This window comes from Pelophylax lessonae (assembly GCF_965119305.1).
Source record: "Pelophylax lessonae genome assembly, chromosome: 10".
In the NCBI taxonomy this organism is placed as follows: domain Eukaryota; kingdom Metazoa; phylum Chordata; class Amphibia; order Anura; family Ranidae; genus Pelophylax; species Pelophylax lessonae.
In genome coordinates, this window is record NC_138777.1 from 184,393,132 (window position 1) to 184,418,522 (window position 25,391).

Consider the following 25,391-nt stretch of genomic DNA (forward strand, 5'->3'; position numbering starts at 1 on the left):
TGGGATGCCTCGACATTGTGCAGAATTTTAAAGGGTGCCTTGACTGAAAAAAGGTTGAGACAAACTGACCTAAACGATGGCTGCAGCAACAAAGCAAACCAATATTGCATTCTGCATACATTAGGCAAAGGGCTAAACCTTCATATATTATTATTATTATACAGAATTTATAAAGCGCCAACAGCTTGCATAGCACTTTACAAAATTAAAGTAGTTATAAACCTCAGACACGAAACATGAACAAAGCAGATCCCTCTATAGTGTGTAATTGTCTCAATTAAGAGCACTAAGTGTAATTTTTGTCTGCTGCTTTATTCCTCTGCTATCTGCATGATTTACTTCTGACAAGTTTTGCTGACACCAAGAGAAAAATGGTGATAAGGGAGGGACCTTCAGCTGATTGACAGCCTTAGCTCTGTTCCTGTGTGCTGTGTAAAGGGGGTGTGTCCTTACTCTCCAATCAGCTGTAAGAGCTCTCCTTGCTGAGCTCTGCAGAGTGTAACTTCAACTCTACACCCCCTGTTTTCCGAACTCTCAGACAAGCTTTAAAATTCAGCACTTTGAATGAATGTAGAAAAGAGAGGCTTCAGATAGACTGGTACAGCTTATATAGGAGGAGTTGTTTCATCTCTGTGTATCACTTGAGGCCAGTCACTTCACTGGGTATACCTAAGGGTTTACAACCACTTTAAGTATAGTATAGTTCCAATCCAATTCAGAATAGCTCAGAGATCCCTGCTTGTGAGAGCTTACAATCTAAAGAGAGAGGCAAGTGTTATAAAACATAATAACTGTGGGGGATGTGTTAAAGGAGAAAGTAATATTCCAGTTTTAAGGTTGCAGCAGGATAGGCTATCCCTAAAAAGATGAGTTTCAAAGATCGCTCAAGGACAGATAGAGTAGGAGATAGTCAGATGGATTGGGATAGGGAGTTCCAGAGGAATTAAGAGACCCTAGAGAGATCCTGGAGACTAGGGATGCACTTGGGTGAGTTAGGATCCTAGTCCAAACCCAAGTGAGTGAGCCCACCAAGAAGCGCTCAATGTTCTGAGCCAATCCTAAGTGGCCTAAGAATTCCTCGCCCTGGTTGTGGTATTTGTGGTATAGGGAATACTTTGTGGTATAGGGAAAATACTTTTATAAAATGTGTTACTGGACTTGTACTGTTTCCTTTTATGCTTTTGCACATAATGGGAGTAGTTTATGGTTATTTTGATCTGATTAGCAGGCATTGTGCATGTAGGTTCCTAAGAAATAAATCTAGCCAAAGTCTTTTTAGACTTAAGAATTAAATGACAGTCATTATTGTGTATTATACAGTGAGGAAAAAAAAAAGTATTTGATCCCCTGCTGATTTTGTACATTTGCCCGCTGAAAAAGAAATGATCAGTCTATAATTTTAATGGTAGGTTTATTTTAACAGTGAGAGACAGAATAATAACAAAAATATTTAAAAAAAACGCATTTAAAAAAAGTTATAAATTGATTTGCATTTTGATGAGTGAAAAAAGTATTTGATACCTAATCAATCAGCAAGATTTCTGACTCCCAGGTGTCTTCTATACAGGTAGCAAGCTGAGATTAGGAGCACTCCGTTTTCATCCGATTTCCCCATAGAGATGCATGGAGACCTGACAGCTGTCATCCTCCTGCTCAGCGGGGGATCGGCGGATCGATCCCCCGCTGAGAAAAACCGAGTCTGCCTGACGGACTCCGTGTGTGAAAGGGGCCTAAGGGAGTGCTTCTAATCTCAGCTTGTTACCTGTATAAAATACAGGTGTCCACAGAAGGAATCAATCAATCAGATTCCAATCTCTCCACCATAGCCAGGACCAAAGAGCTATCCAAGGATGTCATAGGCAAGATTGTAGACTTACACAAGGCTGGAATGGGCTACAAGACCATCGCAAGGCAGCTTGGTGAGAGGGTGACAACAGTTGGTGTGATTATTCACAAATGGATGAAACACAAAATAACGGTTAATATCCCTCAGTCTGGGGCTCCATGCAAGATCTCACATCGTGGAGTTTCAATGATCATGGGAACGATGAGGAATCAGCTCAGAACGAATCTTGTCAATGATCTCAAGGCAGCTGGGGCCATATTTACCATGAAAACAATTGGTAACACAATACGCTGTAAGGGACTGAAATCCTGCACATGTACAGGCCGGTCTGAAGTTTACTAATGAACATCTTCATGATTCAGAGGAGAGTGTTGTGATCAGATGAGACCAAAGTTGATCTCTTTGGCATCAACTCAACTCATTGTGTTCGGAGAAGGAGGAATACTGCCTATGACACCAAGAACACCACCCCCAACATCAAACACGGAGGTGGAAACATTATGCTTTGGGGTGTTTTTCTGTTAAGGGGACAGGACAACTTCACTGCATCAAAGGGATGATGCACGGGGCCATGTATCATCAAATCTTCCCTCAGCCAAAGCATTGAAAATGGGTAGTGGGTATTCAAGCATGACAATGACCCAAAACGCAACAAAGGAGTGGCTTTAAGAAGGAGCACATTAAGGTCCTGGAGTGGCCCAGCCAGTCTCCAGACCTCAATCCCATAGAAAATATGTGGAGGGAGCTGAAGGTTCGCGTTACCAAATGTCAGCCTCAAAACCTTAATAAATTAGAGAGGATCGAGAAAGAGGAGTGGGACAAAATCCCTCCTGAGATGTATGCAAACCTAGTGGCCAACTACAAGAAAAGTTTGGCCTCTGTGATTGCCAACAAGAGTTTTGCCACCAAGTACTAAGTCATGTTTTGCAAAGGGGTCAAATACTTATTTCACTCATTAAAATGCAAATCAATTTATACATATTTTGAAATGTGTTTTTCTGGATTTTGTGCTATTCTGTCTCTCACTATTAAAATAAACCTACTATTAAAATTATAGACTGATCATTTCTTTGTCAGTGGGCAAATGTACAAAATCAGCAGGGGATCAAATACTTTTTCCTTCACTGTATGGTATTTTTTTGTTAATTCAAATGTAAATTATTTAGTGCAAAGATTACAAAAAGTAAACAAACATAGTCACTTTATAATGCTTATAATTACCATTTTTTTAACATCTAAATAATGAACAAAATAAATTAAATGAAAATACCACATGCTAGCCTATAAAATGGTTTAAAGCCCAATTGAATTTTCAGTTGAAATGATTAAAATACATTCAGCCAGGGTTCACACTAGATGCGGTGTGAATTAACAGCAAATTTGCTGCGAGTTCCGCATCGCATCAAAATCGCAACCCGTTAATGAAAACCAATAGGGGAGTGTTTGTTAACAACTCCCCGAAGATACGTTTAACATTCATTTTCAGGTAAGTTTAACATAATGTGCAAGTATGCATTGCATACTAGCAGGGGCAGACTGGCATCTTTCAGTCCAGGGGGCAAGTACAAACCAAAGGCACATGGTGCAGTGACTTGGCCCCCCTCCCACTCTCCCTCCTCCTGACCCCAATTCCATGCTGAAGCCCTGCTCCAGGTACTCTCTGCTCACCGGCTAAATCCGGGTTCCCAACCTGGCCAGCAGGGAGCGTTTGGGGGGAGCTGGGACAGCTCGGTTGGAGCTGGCCAGGGGAGGAGAGTCTCAAGTAGGTCATGGAACCGACCTCTGCTCTACACAGTTTACACCATCCATGCTGGGGAGGGAGGCCTGCGCTCTGTCCTTGTCTTCATCCCACACTCAGTAGGTCAGTGGCAGAGACTTTTTACTTCTCTTCACCAGGAATCCTTTAGACATGTCTGTGGCAGAAGCAGTGCAGCCTTTTTACAGGACATCAGAGTGGCCCAGGAGGCAATTGCCCCCCTGCCCCCTGGCCCAGTCCTCCCCTGCATACTAGCACATTATGACATTACCTTTCAGGTTAGGGAAAAAAAAAAAACACCCAGCAGTTTACTAACGCTTTAAGATCCTCCAGCCCTATAATAATCAAGAAAGATGTACCCATGTGTCAAGATAATTTACCCCTATCCAACCAAATAATGTTAAAAATTCATCCCATCAAAATGAGATTCAAGGTACACAGAAAGAACCCAAAAACTTAGCGTTAACCCAATACCATGTCATGGTAACTCTATTTATTCAACAGACAATAACTATGAGATAAATAGTAAATAGAATAAAACTCCGCGCTAATGGTCTATTTGGATAAAAAGGCTGCTGAAGACGTACTGCCAAGAAACGTGTACAGCGTGTCGCATCACTTCCGGTTGTTTGAGATCGAGGCTCGGACCGCATCCGCGCTCCACCTGTATGATTGTATGCCTATACTTTTCTCTGCAAATGTGAGTACCTCTCTGTTGTTTTAAACATTATTAAACCTGTTCATACGGTATCACACTATGTGCCTTTCCATTATTTATTACCCCCTGGTAAATTACTACGAGTGACACCCCGTGGATATTTGGACGCCCACTTCCTACTGATAGGAGCCCAGTAGATCCCGGCCACCCTTCTTGGGGAACCTTCCTTTCATCTGGGACCCTTCAGATATCTTCCAGGATGTCCCCACCCAGGATTAGGCGAGGACACCAGGATCTCTCTGGCCGCAGGATATATTTATATACCCGCTCTATACCCCTTTGTGGGGTGGGTATTTCTGGTGAGTGCGCTATTTACTAGAGGGATCACCCAGCACCTCACCGCCCACCACGGGGTCACTCCTTATAGTTTGTTATAAGATAATCGTCACCTGCTATCAACATTGAACTTTGCTCATCATACTTGTATATATATTTCTTTATGGTCACCACACCTTTCGTATAGACACCAGCACCTATATTGGACTTTTTATTGGCTGCTATATACTCTGTTTGCACCCATTTTTCACTTCACCTTTATACCCCAGTGTGTGGTTTTAGTTGGGGTACTTTTGATATGCACAGAGCACTTTAATTTGTCCATAGTCTTTACATTGTATGATGTAGATTTTTATACAGTTTATGTTTTGATCAATATTTTGTACAGCCACTTATGCACACATCCTTTTAAATATTAGTATTTATCCGTACTTTCTGTACCACCGGCATTTTTTATGTTCACACATATATGCACAGATCACTTTTATACGCCAATTAGGTATATTTTGCACACTAGAATTTTTTGACATTTTTTTCACATTTCTAATTTGAATATATATATATATATATAGCTGTATTTTTAGTGCTCTTTTTCCAGATTCTGGACTTCCTAGTGCAGTATACACAATTCTTAATTGTTTCTTTCACAAGCACTTTATCAACACCCTATAACATCTTTTTATTTCAATATCTCTTTATTTTAATTTTTTACATAACAAAATAATATACAAACCACAAAAAAATAGTACAAAATCCAGTAGCAAAAACAAGAACAACATTGTTGCAGTAAATTTGTCAGTTATAACATTATACTACCAGAGGAAAAGGAAGAGAAAAAAAAAAAACATCTTTTTAATATCAGGCAGCGCCATCGCCCTACCTTTCCTCTCCTAATAACTATGAGATAAGTTCAAATTTGTAACAGTTTTTTTTTTCTTAGTAAATCTTGCACCCGGTTTTGAGTTCCAAGCTTTCTTCCCCCTGTAAGGGAGGGAGTACAGGGGCCAGGAGTACATAATACACAAAGTACAGGGACATGCATATTAGGGCACAGAGTGCAGAGGTCAGAAGTACCTAATTCATGGGTCTAGAGTTTTTATGCAAAAGAGTGCAGGATTCAGGAGTATGTAAAGCACAGAGTGCAGGGATCAGGAGTATGCAAGGCACAGAGAGTGGGGGTCTAGAGTAAACATTGCAAAGAATAAAGCAGTAAAGAGTACTTAATGCACAAAGTTCAGGGGTCAGTAGTAAGTAATGTACAGAGTGCAGGGATCAGGAGTATGCAAAGCACAGACAGCAGAGGTCAGGAGTATGCAAGGAACAGAGAGCAGGGGTCAAGAGTAAACATTGCACAGAATGCAGCAGTGAAGAGTAACGCACAAAGTTCAGGGGTCAGTAGTAAGTAATGTACAGAGTGCAGGAATCAGGAGTATGCAAGGCACAGAGAGCAGGGGTCAGGAGTATACAAGGCACAGAGAGCAGGGGTCAGGAGTATGCAAGGCACAGAGAGCAGGGGCCAAGAGTAAACATTGCACAGTGTGCAGCAGTGAAGAGTAAGTAACGCACAAAGTTCAGGGGTCAGTAGTAAATAATGTACAGAGTGTAGCTGACAAGGGTAAGTAACACACAAAGAGAAGGAGTTAGGAGTAGGAGACGTACAGAGCCTAAGGATCAAGAGTAAGTAATGCACAAAAAATAGTAAGGTAGGTAAGGCACAGAGAGCAGGGGTCAAGAGTAAGTAAGGACCAGGAGCCATGAGTAAGTAATGCACAAACCGAGGTTAGGCGTAATGTACAAAGCGAAGGGGTCAGGCGTAAACAACGCACAAAGCGCAGGGGTCAAAAATAAGTAATGCATGGAGCATAAGGGTCAAACAAATTCCTTCCCCAAATCAAATTCCAGCTACCTTCCAATACAATGCCATATGTCCCTCTTCCCTCCCCAACATGTACTCACATTTATTGCCTTGGGTCTATTGGTAAGTGCCCTGGGTCCCAATGCTATGCTGCTGGCTCCTGTTCCTGCCTGTCTGTCCACCGCCTGTTGGACCTGCAGCACAGAGCTGAGGGAAGTGCCACAAAAATCCTCCTTGACTCTGTGCTGCAGGTCTAACGGACACAAACTAACAGCCGCTGAAGCATGAAAATTGTGTTTCAGGTACTACTATATTGTTCATATTATTTTTGGTATTGCCAGTACAGGCAAACTTCGAAGAAACCCTGTCAGATTCTAAAAAAACCCCAAAAAGACAAAATTTACTTGCAAGAGAAGAAGTAATTTACTAATCTCTTTGATTATTGTTGAAGGGAAGATAGGAGACATAGGGCGCCAGACAGGTAAGTACGCCACCTCTTCTTTTGCAGGCAATTTCTGGCTGTACTTTTTCAGAACCTGCCAGGAGGTTGCTGTAAGTAGATCAGCATAATAGGCAATAAAAGAGAATAGCAAACATAGTGGACAGCCAGGGAGACATTTTCTAGCTCTAAGCACCATGAGATAAGGGTCGTGAGAAAGAGGAGAGCCTTCATGGACGAAGCCATGCACTGTAGAAGGGCGTTCATGAGAAAAATATAAAAGAATAAAGATGCTTCATTTTCATCCTAATCTAATCCAAAAATCCCAATTATAATCAGCTGAAATCTGCAGACATTGTTAAGCAGCTGTAAAGTTCCTATACACAATGTCATCTCCCTTCTCTCTCTGTCCATACAGCCACATGACAATAGTTGCTTCACAAGTGTCTCCTCTAACCAGGTCATTAGTCCCTGTGGAAATGACAGCTCATGGGCTCATTTCAGGAACATGTCTCCTGCCCTCTCTTCTATCTCCTAAGCAGGTTATTTTAACTCCCTGTGTGGCAGTACACTGACAATCCATCTAACATATGGCTGCTGTTTTCCTTTTTTATTTTAGGAAACCTCTGCTATTGTTGAACTTTTCTTCTGAACATGCTAATTCTCTAGCTGATCCATTGACTTCTAAAGTTTCTGAGACACTCATAGCAAGTATGCAGGCCATGAATTCTGATTTTTCTGTTAGTTTACTTTCACATAAAGCATTAACCCCTTCCTGCCCCCACCAGTGGCCCTTTGATTGGGTCTTAATGCAAGGACGGACTTCCTGATCACGTTTTGACTATGATTGGCTTTCACAGTAGTCTCATGAGCTGGAGCCCATCTAGACAACTCCAAATCACAAACAGAAACCAGGAGCTGTCTTTGACAGCTCTGCACTGAGATTGCTCTCAGCCAGTAACCTTGGCCACCATGCAAGGCCAGTGCAAGGATCCCTGTCCACACAGGCAAAGGTGCATCACCAGCATCCCCACCCAGCACACACTCCACCCAGGTGGTGAAGGATGTAATTGCTGCAGCCAAATCCCCAACCAAACTGCCCCATGTGCAATTAAGGGGCAGGTCCATTCACCCCCTACATCCCGCCACCATCCACAGCTGCACTGGAACCCCCCTCCCCACTTGCAATACCATGGAGCGCAGCACAAAAGATGCCACACAGAACTGCAAACCCCAACCATACAGAACTGCTATCAAATAGCAGTGTTCAACAAGGGGGCAGGGCCACGCACTCCCTACCTCCCCCACCGGTATCTGGCAAACCAAAAACTCCACACCGCGCCTGGTAGGAGAGAGGGCGCAGTGCCAGGGATAGGAAGACAGATATTTTGAAAATCATAATACCCAGCAAGAATTTTTCTGCCGCATTTCCTCATCCTGGAGCCCTAAGGCGGCTGCCTAAGTAGGCCTTATGCTGGCCCTGGCGCCATTGATGTATATTTGTGGGATTACAAGGACTGCGAGGGTGAATAACACCTGTACTTTTGTACAGTTATGCTTTAATTTATTCCTCTTCTTCAGAGCAACCCCCAAGTCTGTCTAGGCTCCTTACAGATCCACACTGTAGAGCCCACAAGGAGGCACACAGCTGCTGCAAATTCTCCAGGCTGGCCTCTTCCTTCTGTGCATTTAAGGACAAAATCCCGGTAATTTCTATGGAAATCCTGCCTGTGATCAAAACGCATGATAAACAGTTTCTCTGTAGGAATTAACAATATTTTTAGAATTCCTTCTACCTCGATTCTGCGACAAGTTTTGGAGGAAAATCGTAAATCAGATGATACTGACCCCAGGGGGCAACCAGGGCAACTTCACGTAGGCCAGAGGATCCGGAGACTTTGACAGGAACCTCTGCACCTTCCTTATGAGACGGGAGGCCAACAGGTCCACATCGGGAGTCACCCACCGGAGACACAGTTGATGAAACACCTCCGGATGAAGAGACCATTCTCCCTGATCCAACGTCTGCTGACCGAGATAGTCCGCTTGCCAATTCTCTAACCCCGGAATGTGTACAGCAGAGAGAATGTGTACAAAGAATGTGTACAGCAGAACATATCGTTCTGCCCACCCAGGATGCCAGCTACTTCCTGGGCCGCCAGGGCACTTCTTGTGCCCCCTTGATGATTGACATATGCCATATGACTTCTAGAGCCGATGAAGACTCTGCACGCAGAAGCAGATCATCCAGGTAACCTAGTACTACTCCAAGGCCAACACTGGGGCCAATACTTTTGTGAACACGCGAGGAGCTGAAGCAAGACCAAAAGTTAACGCCACAAATTGATAGTACTCCTCACCCCGGCAAAATGAAAAGAAAATGCTGGTGCCCGACATATATTAGAATGTGAAGGTAACCGTCCTTGAGATCGATAGAAACCAAAAGATCCCCTTGATGAAGGAATGCCATTACCGTGCAAATGGACTCCATTCAAAATTTCTGAACCCGCACAAAGTGGTTCAGAGCCTTGAGGTCCAAGATCGGGCGGATCTTGCCTTCCTTCCTGGGAACGGTAGACAGAGTTGAACAAAAACCTTGAAAACGTTCAGACTCTGGAACCGGCACAATGACTCCTTGTGCTAACAGGTCCTGCACTGCCCCGTAGAGGCCCTGCAACCGATCATGAGGCAGGTGTAAGTTGGAAATAAAGAACCTTGCCGGAGGCAAGGACCGAAACTCGATCTTGTAACTGAACCAAATCAACTCGTGGACCCATTTGTCCTGAATGAACAAGGTCCATGGGTCTGGAAAGAAACAAAGACATCCCCCCATCCCAGATAAGGGTGAGGGGGCCCCTTCAGGCTGGGGAAGGCTTGTCTGCGGAACCAACAGGGTCCGCTTTTGACTTACCATTCCATGGTCTCTTGGAGCCGCCCGTGAAAGAACGGGTGGATCTTGAACCCTTTTCCTGCGATCCAATTGGACGAAAGGGCTGCTTGTGAGCTGAGAAAAAGTGACCACGTTTACGACGAGGTTCCTTGCCCCTAGCAACCTGCTGAAGTAACGTACTCTTACCTCCCGTAAGGCCCTTAATGATCTCCTCCATAGAGGCACCGAACAAGCGGTCACCTACAAAGGGTAGATCAGTCAGCACCTTTTTAGAAGCCTGGTGGGCCAACCAGTACTTCAAACAAATCATGTGGCGAAGGATCACCCCCATCACAGATACTCTGCCAGCCAAAGGGGCCGTATCCAATGATGCATCACAAATGTACTGTAGCCCCTGAATCAACTGATCCGCCAGCTCCACCAACTCAGGAGGATGTTGATTCCCTTCCAGATCCTGGCGTAAAATTTTTGCCCATTCCGTTAAGGTCTGGGATACCAAGGTGGTAGCAAACACCAGCCTCAAAATTGAACCTACCAAGGTGAAAAGGTATCGAATTAGAGCCTCAGCTCTCTTGTCCACAGGATCCTTAAAGGATGGAGAATCCTAACATCCTATAGCAGGAAGTGATGGTATACCCCCTGGGACTGACTCAGGGGCGTAGCCAAAATTGTTTCCGCCTAATCCTACTACTGAAGAGAGAGCAGCATAAGCCCAAGGGTCTAAGAAGACATGGAGCTGTGTCCATCAGTGAACGAAAGAGAAATACATATTTTTTTGTAGACATTATATATTTTTCATGGACACTTATTTTTACTTTTTTTGCACGAGGTTTGCATAAGATTTGACTTAGTGCGCTACTGTGAAATGTAGATATGTTATTGCAATTTATATTTTTTCACCTATTTTATTTTCTTATAGGGATTGCTAAAGTTTATAGTGCAGTTTTTCTCTCTTCTTTATGGTATCCCTAGTTATGTGTCTGCTATGGAAACCTACATTGAGAGAAATGCTGCCATTGCTGACCTTCTTCTGCAAATACTAGTTGCTTGGCTGCCTCTAACTGCAAAAATCCATGCTATAACAAACACACAGCAAGTGAAGTCAGAAGAAAAGCAGAACTCCTGCTCTTTCTGTATTGGGTCAGGCGTACTCAGAAAGTACCAAAGTCTCTGAAAGCCAAGAATCTAGCATTTTTAAAAGAAGATAACAGCAGTAATAGCCTTCTTATATTCGCAGTACAGGTTTCATAAAGGCTGCTATTTTTCTTGATATATTTTTGCACTGTTTTTTTTTTGTTAATAGAGCTAACAACCTACTTTTCCCAATTACCTCTAGCAATGCTTCTATTCTCCGTGAGAGTAATGAAAACTGAGTAGTATGTAGATAGCATTACAAAACCCTGCACAATAAATGATATTCATCATGCTCAAATTAAACAATTTACTATTTGCCTTTAATCTCCAATCTCTGCTCGCCGTAGCTAGAAGCATCAAACATTACAGGCTGTTGTGTGCATACATCTGATATAATATCTCATTATGCACCATTATCAAAGTACTAAACTTAAAGGGTTGGATGGCTGGGAAAGCATGGCAAGGATTTTAATCATAATTCAAATTACATGGCATTGAGCATCAAACGTCTGCATACGATTTTCCTAGCTAAGTGCTTTCCCGGTAATGTATATATTTGACACAATACAGTCCTTCTTATGGTAATTATGAGACAATGCAAAGTATCCAGTATCATGTCTGGTTGGGATTTGTACTCCTAACCACGGGTGTCTCTTCTAAAGCTCACCTTGGAATAATAACAGCCAACAATGACGCAAAGTACAGCTACACTTTACAAACTGCTCCTCCAAATCTCTGACCACTTGTAAAGTGAAAAGAATCATAACTGATTTTTTTTTAAGCAATAAATCATACATTATAGAAAAATGGCACAGTGCATAGTTTCATAGTCAAGTTAAAAAATGACACCTTTGAGTTCAAGTATAACTAAAGGCAAAACTATTTTTTTAGTTTTAGATAGAGTGAAGAGGCATTAGAACCTCGGACAGTTTTTATTGCTGTCTGTGCCCCCCGTTGGGGAGATTCCCCCTCTCTAAATGTCCTGTTTACCATTACCATTGAAAGTTAAAGTAAAATCAAATCCCAAATTTTGGGTTTTCCCTAGAAAAGTAATCGAGGGGACATTTTCCAACTGGGACCTGGGGTCCCCACTTACTTCCTGTTTGGCTATGGCACAGGAAGTGAAGAGAAATCTTTGCAATGGGAGACAGATAGTGAAAAAAATCTGACAGGGGTTATAACTCTCCCATGATCTATCCAAAATGAAAATAAAAAAGTTTTGCTTATAGTTCTAGTTTCAACAGATAAAAATAAATTAAAATATAAATTAATGAAACAAATATTTAACCACTTGCTGACCGCCGCACGACTATTTACAGCCCCGTACAGGCAAAGTGACGTAGTACTACGTCGCTAGCCTGAGAGCCTCTAGGGGGTGAGCGCGCGCCGCCCCCGCTCGTTCCCTAACAACTCCGCGCGTGTGACCGGCGGACCCGATGTCCGCCGGTCACTCACGATCTCCCGTGGAGAGAGAGAAAGGCAGGCGGCTGATGTAAACAAAGCCGTCTGTCATTCTCCCTGATCTAACTGCAGAGATCATACGATCCTGCTATGTAGGATCGTATGTCTCTGTGGTTACATCACTAGCCACACCCCTTTACAGTAAGAAGCACGCCCCTAGGGGCACACTTAACCCCTGCATCACCAATAAAGTTAACCCCTTCCCTGCCAGTGTCATTTTTACAGCAACAGTGCATATGTATAGCACTGATTACTGTAGTAATGTCACTGGTACCCCCAAAAGTGTCAAAAATGTCAGTCAAGGGTCCGATCTGTCCGCCGCAATGTCGCAGTCCCGCAAAAAAAAAAACGCAGATCGCCGCCATTACTCGTTAAAAAAAAACACCAAAAATGACAAAAATCTTTCCCTTAGTTAGTAAACGCAATAACTTTTGTGCAAACCAATCAAAATACGCTTATTGCGATTTTTTTTTTACCAATCATATGTAGCAGAAAACAAATTGGCATAAAATGTTAAAAAATTTTGATTTTTGATTTTTACATTTTTTTGGGGGGAATTTCATATAAAAAAATGTGAAAAATATTGTTATTTTTTCAAAATTGTCACATTTTTTTGTTTATAGCGCAAAAAGTAAAAATCGCACAGGTGATCAAATACCACCAAAAGAAAGCTCTGTTTGTGGGGAAAAAGGACGTCAATTTTATTTGGGTACAGCGTCGCACGATCACGCAATTGTCCATTAAAATCATGCAGTGCCGAATCGCAAAATAGGGCCTGGTCAGGAAGGGGGTAAAATCTTCCGGGGCTTAAGTGGTTAAAGCAAAAAAACAAAAAAAAAAAAAACTGCCATGGAGCAGTTTCTGTCAGAAAGTACATTTAATAGGAATGAACTGCAACACGTGATAGTATTGCAAAGGTACCCTCCCGCAACAGCAAAAAAATACTCATAAAGGTGTGAATGCAGACCCAATGTAATAATCAAAAGGCTTCCAACCCTATTCTAATAAGATTTATATTGTTAGGGCTGAAACACACTTTTACTCTTAAGTGTGATACTATAACGCACGTTACTTGCGTAAGTATTTTGTGGTGCTATTTACTTTTAAAGGCACCGAAACCCATTAACCCATCACACTTCCGACACACGAGCATTGCAGCCCACCACAATGCATGGCATTGCACTACCATACGTTGTGGTGCACTGTGCTGGAAAAAAGGTGGGCATCCATTTTTTGGCTCGTTCTGGTGTGTTTGCTTGTTTGCTTTAAATTTGCTTTTGTCTTCTCTAAAGGGTTACTAAACCAACAACAGTAAAATCAGTCTGCATATGCAGTAAAGCATTCTTGCTATACTCACTGTGGAATCTAGGGGGTTAATACTCCACATTGTGTAAAAAGGCTGTTTGATCCTGTCTTCTCTGATCCCCCCCCCCCTTCTTCCACTGTCTCCAATCCATCTGCTGATAGAACAAAGGCTAAGGGACAAGCTGCTCAGTTTAGTGTGGATTGCTAGAGAGTTTTTTTTTTCTAGGGAGAGTGCATGTGTTATTAGCACAGGGCCAATCAGCACTGTCCAGACAGAGAGTCAGGGGTCCTGCATCCTCATAGGACAATCAGGGGATAATGAAAACTCCTCCTACAAGCTTTACCCAGACACTGATAGAAGTCACAGTATATATACTGCTGATGAAAAAAGGAATTTAGCATTGTATATTTACTAAAACTATTGCATTTCCTTGTTTGGTGTAGTGTGGGAGACCAAATATAGTAAATATCCTGGGTCTTGGGTTTAGTAACACTTTAATATAACACAAATTAATGCATGAAAAAAAATGTGTGTTAACACAACCCACTGTAATGGACTAAGGGGGTCCATAAAATGACGTAACAGACTGTTTAAACACTGCAAACTGGTGGATCACAGGTACACAGTGAGTTTCCTGCCTGAAGGTGTCTACTCTAGCTAGCGTGTCTTGGGGTGGCCATAAGATGGAATAAAATTTGACCATTTCAGCAGGGGCTAGTGGAATTTCAATCCATGTATGGGCATCCCTGTTTGACAGAAGTAGATCCTTAAATTGAATTCTGATAAATGGAAACGTTGAAAAATACCGGCTGTCAGAATAATTTGTCTTAGTGAAGGCAATTCCTTCATCCATCTCACTTGTCTGGATGGAGGAATCAGTTTTTTTTTTTTTTTCTTCAAGAAATTACCCATCTATGGCCAACTTACAGTGATATAGCACAGTGGTCTCCAAACTGCGGCCTGGGAGCCAGATGTGGTCCTTTTCTTACCTTTATCCAGCCCTTGGGGCACTTTTTCTCCCAGTGATACAAGGAACTCCTGCTACTGATATCAACAACAGGGCACTATTTCTCCCATTGACAAACAATGGAGCACTTACAGTATACTAAAACTGACACTAATGATGGGGAGCTATTCCTCCCATTGACAATCAACATTGGGGCACTATTCCTCCCACTGACACCAATGATGGGGCACTATTCCTCCCACTGACACCAATGATGGGGCACTATTCCTCCCACTGATACCAATGATGGGGCACTATTCCTCCCACTGACACCAATGATGGGGCACTATTCCTCCCACTGATACCAATGATGGGGCACTATTCCTCCCATTGACACCAACAATGGGGCACTATTCCTCCCACTGATACCAATGATGGAGCACTATTCCTCCCACTGACACCAATGATGGGGCACTATTCCTTCCATTGACACCAACAATGTAGCACTATTCCTCCCACTGATACCAATGATGGGGCACTATTCCTTCCATTGACACTAACAATGTAGCACTATTCCTCCCACTGACACCAATGATGGGGCACTATTCCTTCCATTGACACCAACAATGTAGCACTATTCCTCCCACTGACACCAATGATGGGGCATTATTCTTACCACTGACATCAATGACAGGGAAATATTTGTCTTAATGACACCAATGATGTGGCACAATTCCTCCCACTGACACCAACAACGTGATGCTATTTCTTAATCTTAATACCAAAGATGCATTGCTTGCTCCCACTGATGCCAGGACAATTTCTACTCCCAATGGCCACAGTCCAGCCAAACTAAAAAGGGACAGTATATGGCAATTTGTTTAGAATGTTTGAAGAGCCCTGCTATAGCATGACTAACAATTAGCTCTTTGGCTTAAATTGTTTGTAAATCCTAACAATCGACTCCTCATATTAGATCCCTTTCGATCTGTTAAATATACCATTTATATGTTTCTTAATGCGCACAAAAAAAATGAATTGACGTGTGATATTAACTCTTTATAGAAGAAAAGTCAGGGTGGTATGGAAAGCAATCTCACAGTTGTCTACAACTGTGTCTACAGCCATCCTAAGAACATTTTGAAGTTAGATTGAGCTTCCATGTTCCATTCAGCTCCTGCTCACCCTCCAGGCAATGTAGATGTTTAACTCCCTATATAATAGGAATGACTAATACATGGATTTTTAATTAAGTGCCTACAAACACTGGGGGACATTGGTAATAGTGCTCCTTACATTGGTGGTCAGTGGGAGGATCGCTCCCCTTACAGACTGATAACATGACTTTTGGTGTTGGTGAATAATTAACTAAGAAATTAATGAAGGAGCTCCACTGGTACCATGCCACTGACTTTGAGAAGTAGTGTTGGTGTTAGAATTAGGCAGATAATGTCAAGGAACCCTTCTGGTTGATCTGAATGTTGAATCTGGATGATTCATAGTATTCCACAGAACCCTGGTTGAGAAACGCTAGTACAGATGTAGCCAGACACCTAGCAATATCTGGAGCAACCCTAGGGTTCAACACTATACTAGTTGAGAAAGGATGGTATAGAGGAAGGCAGACATGGTCAAGGAAATCCTAGAAACATCTGAAGGAACTCTAGGGTTCCACGGAACCCTGGTTGAGAAAGGTTAGTGAAGAGTAAAAAAAACTGTCAATGAATCCCTAGCAACATCTGGAGGAATTACAGGGTTCCACTGAACCCTGGTTGAGAAAGGCTAGTGTAAAGGAAGGCAGAGACTGTCAAGGAACCCCTAGCAACATCTGGAGAAATTCGATGGTTCCACAGAACCCTGGTTGAGAAAGGCTAGTGTAGAGGAAGGAAGACATCTTCAAGGAACCCCTAGCAAAATCTGGAGGAACTCTAGGGTTCCATGGAACCCTGGTTGAGAAAAGCTAGCATAGAGTAAGGAGGACACTGTCAAGGAACCCCTAGCAACATCTGGAGAAATTCTATGGTTCCACAGAACCCTGGTTGAGAAAGGCTAGTGTAGCGGAAGAAAGACATTGTCAAGGAACCCCTAGCAAAATCTGGAGGAACTCTAGGGTTCCATGGAACCCTGGTTGAGAAAAGCTAGTATAGAGTAAGGAGGACACTGTCAAGGAACCCCTAGCAACATGTGGAGAAATTCTATGGTTCCATAGAACCCTGGTTGAGAAAGGCTAGTGTAGAGGAAGGAAGACATCGTCAAGGAACCCCTAGCAAAATCTGGAGGAACTCTAGGGTTCCATGGAACCCTGGTTGAGAAAGGCTAGTATAGAGTAAGGGGGACACTGTCAAGGAACCCCTAGCAACATCTGGAGGAACTCTAGGGTTCCACTGAACCCCCGGTTGAGAAAGCCTAGTGTAGAAGAAGGTAGAAACTGTCAAGGGACCTCTAGCAAAATCTGGCAAAACCCTAGGGTTTCACAGAACCCTGGATGAGAAAGCCTAATATGAAAGGCGGCCACTAATTACCTTTTGTATGAAAAATGGGTATGCATTTAGATAACCTATCTGTAATAAAGCTACTTTGTTAAATACTGTTATGCTTTGAACTCCCCAGAAATGTTAAGAAGTTTAAATGTAAATCCCTGTGTGTGACCATTACTTGGCACATCATAGTTGAGTTGATCTGAATTTTGAAAAAAAGATTAGCTTTCATGATTCATCGCAAGCTTTTGATTTATTTTTTTCTGTTAAAGCTGTACAATCTGTCAGAAGCATATACATAGTTACATAGTTAGTCTGGTTGAAAAAAAAGACACAAATCCATCTAGTTCAACCAATAAAAAGAAAGAAAAAAAATATCCTAAAAAAAAAAATATATATATATATATCATATAATTCTATATACACAATCCAATATACAGGGAAAGAAAATGCTCACTTTTGTGTCAGCTTGGTCACTCAAAGTGACATAGATTAGAAAAAAAATTGAGAAAAGAAGATTAAAAAAAAGAGAAAAAGACTTCATAGGCCAGAAAATGAGTTTAAACCAAACAGCCTTTCCCTGCAATGTTTGAATTGTGCCATGCTTACCCTCCATCTCATGGGACCTCTGGCTGGTGAACACAGAACACATTTCTTCCCAGTAGAAGAAAAGACACACTCTTATATTTGGAACAACTTCTAGACTTTTCACAGATCAGGAAAGTGATGCAATGGAAAACGATCCAGACTTCAATAATATGTAATTTTCTGGAATGGAAACTTGCATTGGTGTTTCTTGGGGCATAATTACTGCCTACATCACACCTTTACTTTTCATTCTCTAATTACAACCTGAAATTAATTCTGAGCACTCAAATGTAACTGTTGATTGATGATAAGGCCTTGTGCACACTGGAAGTTTTAAAGGCTGCTGTTAGGGGCATATGATGTTTTGGCTCCTGCATGTTAGTCTATGGGGTTGATTTACTAAAACTGGAGTGTGCAAAATCTGGTGTAGGTCTGCATAGAAACCAATCAGCTTCCAGGTCTTTTTTTTTTTTTGGTGTCAAAGCTTAATTGAACAAGCTGAAGTTACCAAATTTTGCACTCTACAGTTTTGGTAAATCAACTCGTGTGGGTCAATGCACACATAGGTGTTTAGAGGAGTTTAGAGGAAGGGATGTTTATAGGCAGAAAAATAAAACCCACTGCCAGCATGTCCAGGAGCAGCGGTGTTTTGGCAGAAAACATACCTGTAAGGAGTCATGCATGCTGCATCTCAAAGAAGCTCAAGCAAGCTGTTCCTACAGGCTTTTTAAAAGTGTTTGTAAGCCCCTGTTCACACTGGGGCGATCCGACTTCCCCAGGCGACCACACAGGTCGCGGCGCGCTGCTTGCACCGCGACCTCGGAGCGGCCGGCACAGACTTCATAACATTGAAGTCTATGCAGGTCGCTCCGGGTCGCCCCAAAGAAGCTCCGGACCCTTTTTCTAAGTCGGAGCTACTTGTGTCGCTCCTATTAGAACGGGTCCATAGCTTCTGTATTTCAGGCGACCTACGGCGACTTGTGAGGCGACCAGGTCGCCTCACAGGTCGCCCCAGTGTGAACGGGGACTTAAAGTTTGTGGTTTTTTTTGTTTTTTTTTTTTAATAACAAACATGTTATACTTTCCTGCTCTGTGCAATGGTTTTGCACAGAGCAGCCCCAATCCTGTTCTTCTGTAGTGCCCTGCCAGTGCTTCTGGCTCCTACCCTTCATCGGGTGCCCCCAAGGAAAGCCGCTTTCCATGGGGGCATCCGTGCAGCCCCGCCCCCCACTCCCATGTCACAGGATTTGATTGACAGGAGCGGGAGCCAATGGCTCCTGCTGCTTTCAAACTGTCCAATGAGTAAAGAGACAGCAGCTGGAGCCTCTGGGCTTGTGCACATCGCTGGATCGAATCAGGCTCAGGTAAGAAAAAGGAGGGTCTGGGGGGGGGGGGGGGAGCTGCAGCACAGAAGGTTTTTCATCTTAATGTATAGAATGCATTAGGGTGAAAAACCTTGAGACCTTACAAACACTTTAAGCTCTCATTTGTTTCTGCCTGGAAACTCCCCTCTATGTTAGCCAATGTGTCCATGCACGTTATGGCGTTTTCAGAATTTTACAGGCAGGGAAAAAAACCCCCACCAAACTTGCATTTTTGAGATGGGCTTTAGAGCAGACAAGACGCCTAATCATCCAAAAACAAGCAGAAAAGCGTGAAAAAGCACAAAAAAAGGAAAAATCAGCTGAGGGGAGGGCTTGTGAAAAGAAAACGCTTAAAAAAGCTCAAGAAAATAAAATGTGTGAAAGAGCACAAAAAATCAGTTTTTCAAGCTTTTAGCCAGAGAAATAAAATCTCTGTAGTGGCTTTTTTTTTGGAGTTGTAGTGTGCATGAGCCCTTAAGGCCCCATTCACCCTGCTCTGTAGCAAAATCGTGGTAAGAACACATATGCGTTTTTACCGCAATTTTGCTGTGTTTCAGATGTGTTTCTTGTGCGTTTCTGGTGTGATTTTTGGGCTACCTGCACCTGTGAAAATGGACATGTAACTCTAAAACACAGCAAAAAGGCAAATCTCGGCTGCATTTTTACCGCAATTTACATTTATTTCAATCGGAAGTTGCATTCATTGGTTTTTAAAACCGCACCAAAGATGCAGCATGCAGGTCTTTTCAAAACGTACCGTACCCACATTGGTGTGAAAAGTCCCATATGATTTAAAGGGAAATATTTTCCTGCATTTCTCTTGCAAAGTAAAAATGCAGGAAAAACATAGCAGTGGTAAAGGGTCCTAAGGACTCATGCACACTGCATCTCAAAGAAGCGGTTCCTACATGCTTTTGAGCTTTTTTGAGGCCTCTTTTTTTTTTTCTGCCTGGAAACTCCCCTCCATTTTAGCCAATCTGCCCATGCACACTATGGCTTTTTTCAGGAGTTTACAGGCTTACAGAGCTTACAGGTGGAAAAAAAACCCACCAAATTCACGTTTTTGAGAGAAGCTTTCGAGCAAAAAAACGCTTAAGCACCCCAAAAACGGATGAAAAAGTGTTAAAAAGCATAAAAAAAGCAGCAAAAAAAAAAAAAAAATTAGCTGAGGGGAGGGTTTGTGAAAAAAAAACGCTTACACTTACAAAAGCTTGAAAAAGCTGTCTTCAGTTCAGTTCAATTTACTTCATTGTACATTAGTTTAGCTCAGTTCAGTTTACATCAGTCTGCATCAGTTTTTGCATCTTTGTTTGGCAGTTTTCAGAAGCCAGGAGGTGACAAATGTACACAGACATAATAAACAGAACAGAAGTAAATGGACGGCGGCCGAAGGGTAGATCGCAAACACGACCCTGCTTCCCCCCCAGCCTCGGCTGCTCTCACCTTTACAGCAGAGCAGAAGACAGCACAGTACTGGATGGAGAATGGGAGAGGGAGCTGTTTACACACTCAGTTAAAGTGGATGTACACCCCATTCATGAAATTTCGACCTGGGCACATATATCTGTAGTGTTTACTTATATCCCTCCAAAGCTCTAAGTCCCATGTCTTTCTGCCGCTCCGTTTCTCTGTTATCAGCATGATAACTTCTGACAAGTTCTCTGACACAGGAGATAAAAGCAGCTGAAAATTTGTGTCTGGGTGGGTGCATAGAGATAGATTAGCAGAGAGCTGGTCTATTCACAGCACAGCTCTGCATGTTTCTTCCTTCCTCTGCCTATGTGGAGGAGGGGTGAGTGCCTTTCCTCCAATCATCTGTCACACAGTGTATGCCAAGACTCCACACCAGTGCTGGAACAGGAAGAAAAGATTCTAACACGATGTTCACTTTCTAAACAGTGTAGAAAGCTGAAGACAGCACATATACAAATAAATTTATGTAGGAAGATTTGTTTCATCTCTGTGTATCATCTGAGGCCAGTTACTTCACTGGGCTTATGTGAGAGTTTACATCCACTTTAACCTTTCGAGTTGAGCAGCAGGTGATAGGACTAGCGACCTAACAACCAATCACCAGCTTGTTAATGTAAAATGTTAACTTCCCCAGCTCCCGCTCCCGCCCTCTGCCCAGTACTGTGCTGCCTCCCGCTCTCCGCTCTACTGTAAACCCGCTGTCAGATAGGAGAGTGCTAACTACACAGTACTATGTGTTTGTGTTGGGGTGGGGAGGATGATGTGAAAGGGACAGAGGACACTGCCCTGGAGGGTAGAGAGGCAGAGAACACTACAGTGTGTGTGTGTGGGGGGGGGGGGGGAGAGAGAGGGGGGTTAGGTTATATGAAATGGACAGAGGACACTGCTTTTAGGGGTAGGACAGATGACATTGCTTTTGGGGAGCAGAGGGGCAGAAGACACTGCTTTGGGGGCACAGGAAAGTACTAGGGGTGGTCGGTGGGTGGGCAGAGGATACTGCTGTTTTCCAGGTAGATCTTAATCTCTGAAAGGTTGCCTACCCCTGGTTTAAGGCCTTGTTCACACCGCATGCGCACGGGGAAGAAGTGCACAGACTTGAATAGAATATTTTAGGTTTGGTTTCTGCAAGGACGCAAAGAAAACTATTGTTTTCTATGTGCCCTGTTGACACTAAAACACTGCTGTCACGTGCAGAAAACTGCATACATGTTGCAGACTCATGTGCAGAAAAAATCTGCACATGAGACGAGTGTTGTGGTGTGGACAGGATACATAGACAACACTTTTTTTATTTTTTTGTGCCCTTGCAGAAAAACTCACTTCTCTGAATAGGCCTGAATGAGACCCAAATAAAAACGGACCTGAACTGTACCATATGAACTGAGATACTGTCTGCTTGGGCTAATGTAACAGCTAGTCATAGCGGTAGCAATGAGAACCCTGATCATTCTCTTGCCCAAGTGGATCTGACCACCCAGGGCAGCAGAGGGGAAGGCGGATGCCCACACGGGAGGCAGAGGCTTCAGCCATCCTTACAGGGGCCGCCTCACATAGGTTCCACCGAGTAGCCCTGCAAAGGCCTAAATTTTTGGCTAGATCTGGCCGTGTGATGCGCATACCCGCAGATGGTAAAACACTTGCTCCCCCTGCCCAACAACCGCCGCAGGGAGCCTCGAGGACATCCCTGCCCTAGTCATCAACCCCCAGTTGCACCCGGTCAGCAGCCCGGTCAGCATAAGCAGCATGTCGTCTCTTTACCTTCCCTGCACAATAGCTCCTGTAATGTTTAATGGGCGGAGTAAGGATTGAAGGAGTTTAATTGGATGCCGAGCAGGTCACACTCTCATATAAGTGAGAAGTAAACATACGGTCACATGATCCCCTGATGACGTCAGCTCGTACTGACGAAACGTACGTCGGGAACGTGAGACCGTAGCGACTTCCGGTTTGGAGGAGCGCTGGCGTTCGGCAGTGCTCATCGCCCCGCTGTTTGTTATCATCTGTGTTGAGCGATTGATTCATGGAAATTCTAGTAAGTGCAACTCTGTAAGAATAAATTGTCATGTTTAAACTTACTGCACCATGAGAGTTTCCTTTGCTCTATCTATGTCCGCCACGAGATCCGGGTTGATTCTGAGAGCTCATCTTAGGAATATGCACCTTGGAGCTGAGGAGTTGAGGATCGTTTATTGAGCGGATAATATTGTCTATGTGACCCCCTACAATCAAGGGGTCATATATCTCCGGTAAGGAGTACCTTGCTTGAGCACTGGGTGGAATTGTGGAGGTGAAGGCTTTTTTACACCACTATCAAGTCTCTCTCTTTACATAGTGTTACCAATGCTATATGGACTTTGGGTTCTGTTGCTGCATATGGACTTTACATTTTTTGCTATTGAGTTTTGACTGAAAATCTTCACATTTATATTATGAATTTTAACCTATGTTAATTTATTTGCACAAGCACTTTATCACATGTTGAGCGCAACAATTTTCACCTTTTAAAATTGTTACAGCATAAGCAGCTCGGCCAGCAGCCCAGTCAGCAGCAACTACAGCCAGGGGTGATGGGGGACACTACTTACCACACCATGGAACAGGGTGGGCTCTGCTCCGGGCAGAATCAGAATGGGGGTGCTACGGGCCAAGAAGCACGTTGTGACTCAGGCTTGGACCAGGTCGTACGCGCCCTCGCGAGACGTTTAACTCGCAGGCCAGCCCCCGTCCAGGGGGCTATTTTGCGGCCGGCGTAGCACGGAGCTGAGGCCTGCGCGCACTCGCTGGCTGGACTGGGGAGACCTTAAGGATCTAGAATATCCAGTCCCTTGCCCAGTCTGGCAGTTAATTGCAGTCCTCACAGGAACAGAAAATAATAAAAGAGAAAAAAATTTGATTTAAAAAAGGAAAAAATACTAGGACCAGAGATCCCAGCAAGGAACTAGGTCCTTTCTCTTGACTGGAAAACTGGAAAACCTGTAGCAGAGTGTGGGAGTATACCCCCTGGGACTGCCCCATAGGCGTGGTAAAGCTTTTTCCTGCCTAGTGTCCTACTCCTGTAGGGGGCAGCATAACCCAATGGTTAAGAAGATTCTGGAGCTGTGTTCATCAGTGAACAAAAGAGAAAGAAGAAGATTATTAAAAAATAAATAAATAAATGGACCTGAACAGACATGTAGGCAGATGTAAGCGGATGATTGTCCACCTATAGCCAAACATTGCGGCACAGTGGTGTAGTGGTTAGCACTTTCACCTAGCAGCAAGAGGGTTGCTGGTTCGAATCCCAACCACGACACTACCTGCCTGGAGTTTGCATGTTCTCCCTGTGCCTGCGTGGGTTTCCTCCGGGTACTCCGGTTTCCTCCCACACTCCAAAGACATGCTGGTAGGTTAATTGGATCCTGTATAAAATGGGCCCTACAATGTATGTATGAATGTGAGTTAGGGACCTTAGATTGTACGCTCCTTGAGGGCAGGGGCTGATGTGAATGTGTAATGTATATGTAAAGCACAGGTGCTCTCTAAATGTAAGGACTTATTCTTGCTGGTAGTTAGATTCTTTAATAGTTGCAAACAAAATGAAGGTTTCCTATTTAAAATAATAAGCTGTCAGGTTAGTAAAACAGCAATATCATAACTGATTTCAGGTTAATAGGTTAATCACACATAGTTGGTGTACATAAAAACATAAACAAAATATCTTTGAAAAAACAAACAAACAAAAGAACGTAAACATAATACAGATGCATTTCTCTTCAAACAATCATACAGTTTGTAGTGTACATAGATTTGCAAAACAATGGGATAAAGGAATATTCCTGAACTTTGTTTTATCTTATGGTTACTTTGAAATTGTGTGAATGCATCAATGTGGTGCATGTTATCTCAGCTTACAGAGCTTGGATTCATGGAATGAATTTACCAAAAATGTAAATATTGCAGAAAATACAGCCTCATGCTACATAACTAAGCTTAATTTCATGCTACAATCAACACCCCTTTTATTAATTTCTACTTTTTACTTGTATAACTTGGCTCAAAAATGATTTTGCTACCATCTCGTAATGGTACGTTGACCTATGGTTAATGAAAACCGTCTGGTTCTCTACAGAAGAAGCCACAGGTTATCTCGGAATAGGAGCTGTGACAGGAAAAAAAGAAATAAAATAGATAAGAATCTTCAGCCTATGAAAGTAGTTTATATTTAGATGTGGCATGGTCTCTCTCCAGGACAAGCTCCGGCTATGCTATGGCAGACACTTGGCTACATGAACAGGTCATGTTCTGGTTGCCGTGGCAACCATGGAAATTGCACTAAATAGACGAAGAGAAAGACTTCAGACAGCCCTGGTGTAATTCCCAGATAAACACACAACATGACAAGAACTGCATAGCGATGTAAAGGGAACGCCTCTTATTGTATTATCCTCCACGCATGCAGAAATTTTCAATTCAATTCACATTGCATGTTTAGAAGAAGTTGATTGGAGCCAATTTCATCCCATTTGAAATACTGGGTATTACAATCAGGTGAACCGGATCTGGTTTAGAAAGGGTCTTATCTCAGGTAACAAAGTTCTGAACTCCTTTGGTCATCAAATCATTCTGATGTTCTTGAGGAGCCACGTCAAAGTTAAAGTGTCACCAAACCCACATTGTAAAAAAACTATCAATAAATGGTCTATTACATGCTGTTCATACTCACTATGAGATTAGTTTTCTGCATTATGCAAAAAATCTGGTTGATTTTTCTTGCTCTCTATCTCCACCTTCTGTTCATGGAATTTTGCAGCAGTGGTGGCAACTCTGCACATGCTCAATTTCCAGTGAGTTTCTTTGCTGAGCACACCCTCCCTTTCACAACT

At 42.9% G+C, this 25,391-nt stretch overlaps 1 protein-coding gene across 2 annotated transcripts in view; it reads right to left on the reverse strand.

The window, feature by feature from the left end:
- The window catches only part of CPNE2 (copine 2), a 253,848-nt gene that overhangs the window by 147,688 nt on the left and 80,769 nt on the right, over positions 1–25,391 (reverse strand). The window contains exon 1 of one of the 2 annotated variants that reach the window (XM_082270132.1): positions 17,714–17,751. The exons of the other annotated variant lie outside the window; for it this stretch is intronic. Within the exon in view, the coding sequence (XP_082126258.1) occupies positions 17,714–17,720 (7 nt within the window). The 5' untranslated portion in view covers positions 17,721–17,751. Of the gene's footprint in view, positions 1–17,713; positions 17,752–25,391 lie in introns of those variants that run through there. 2 annotated transcript variants of the gene reach the window in all.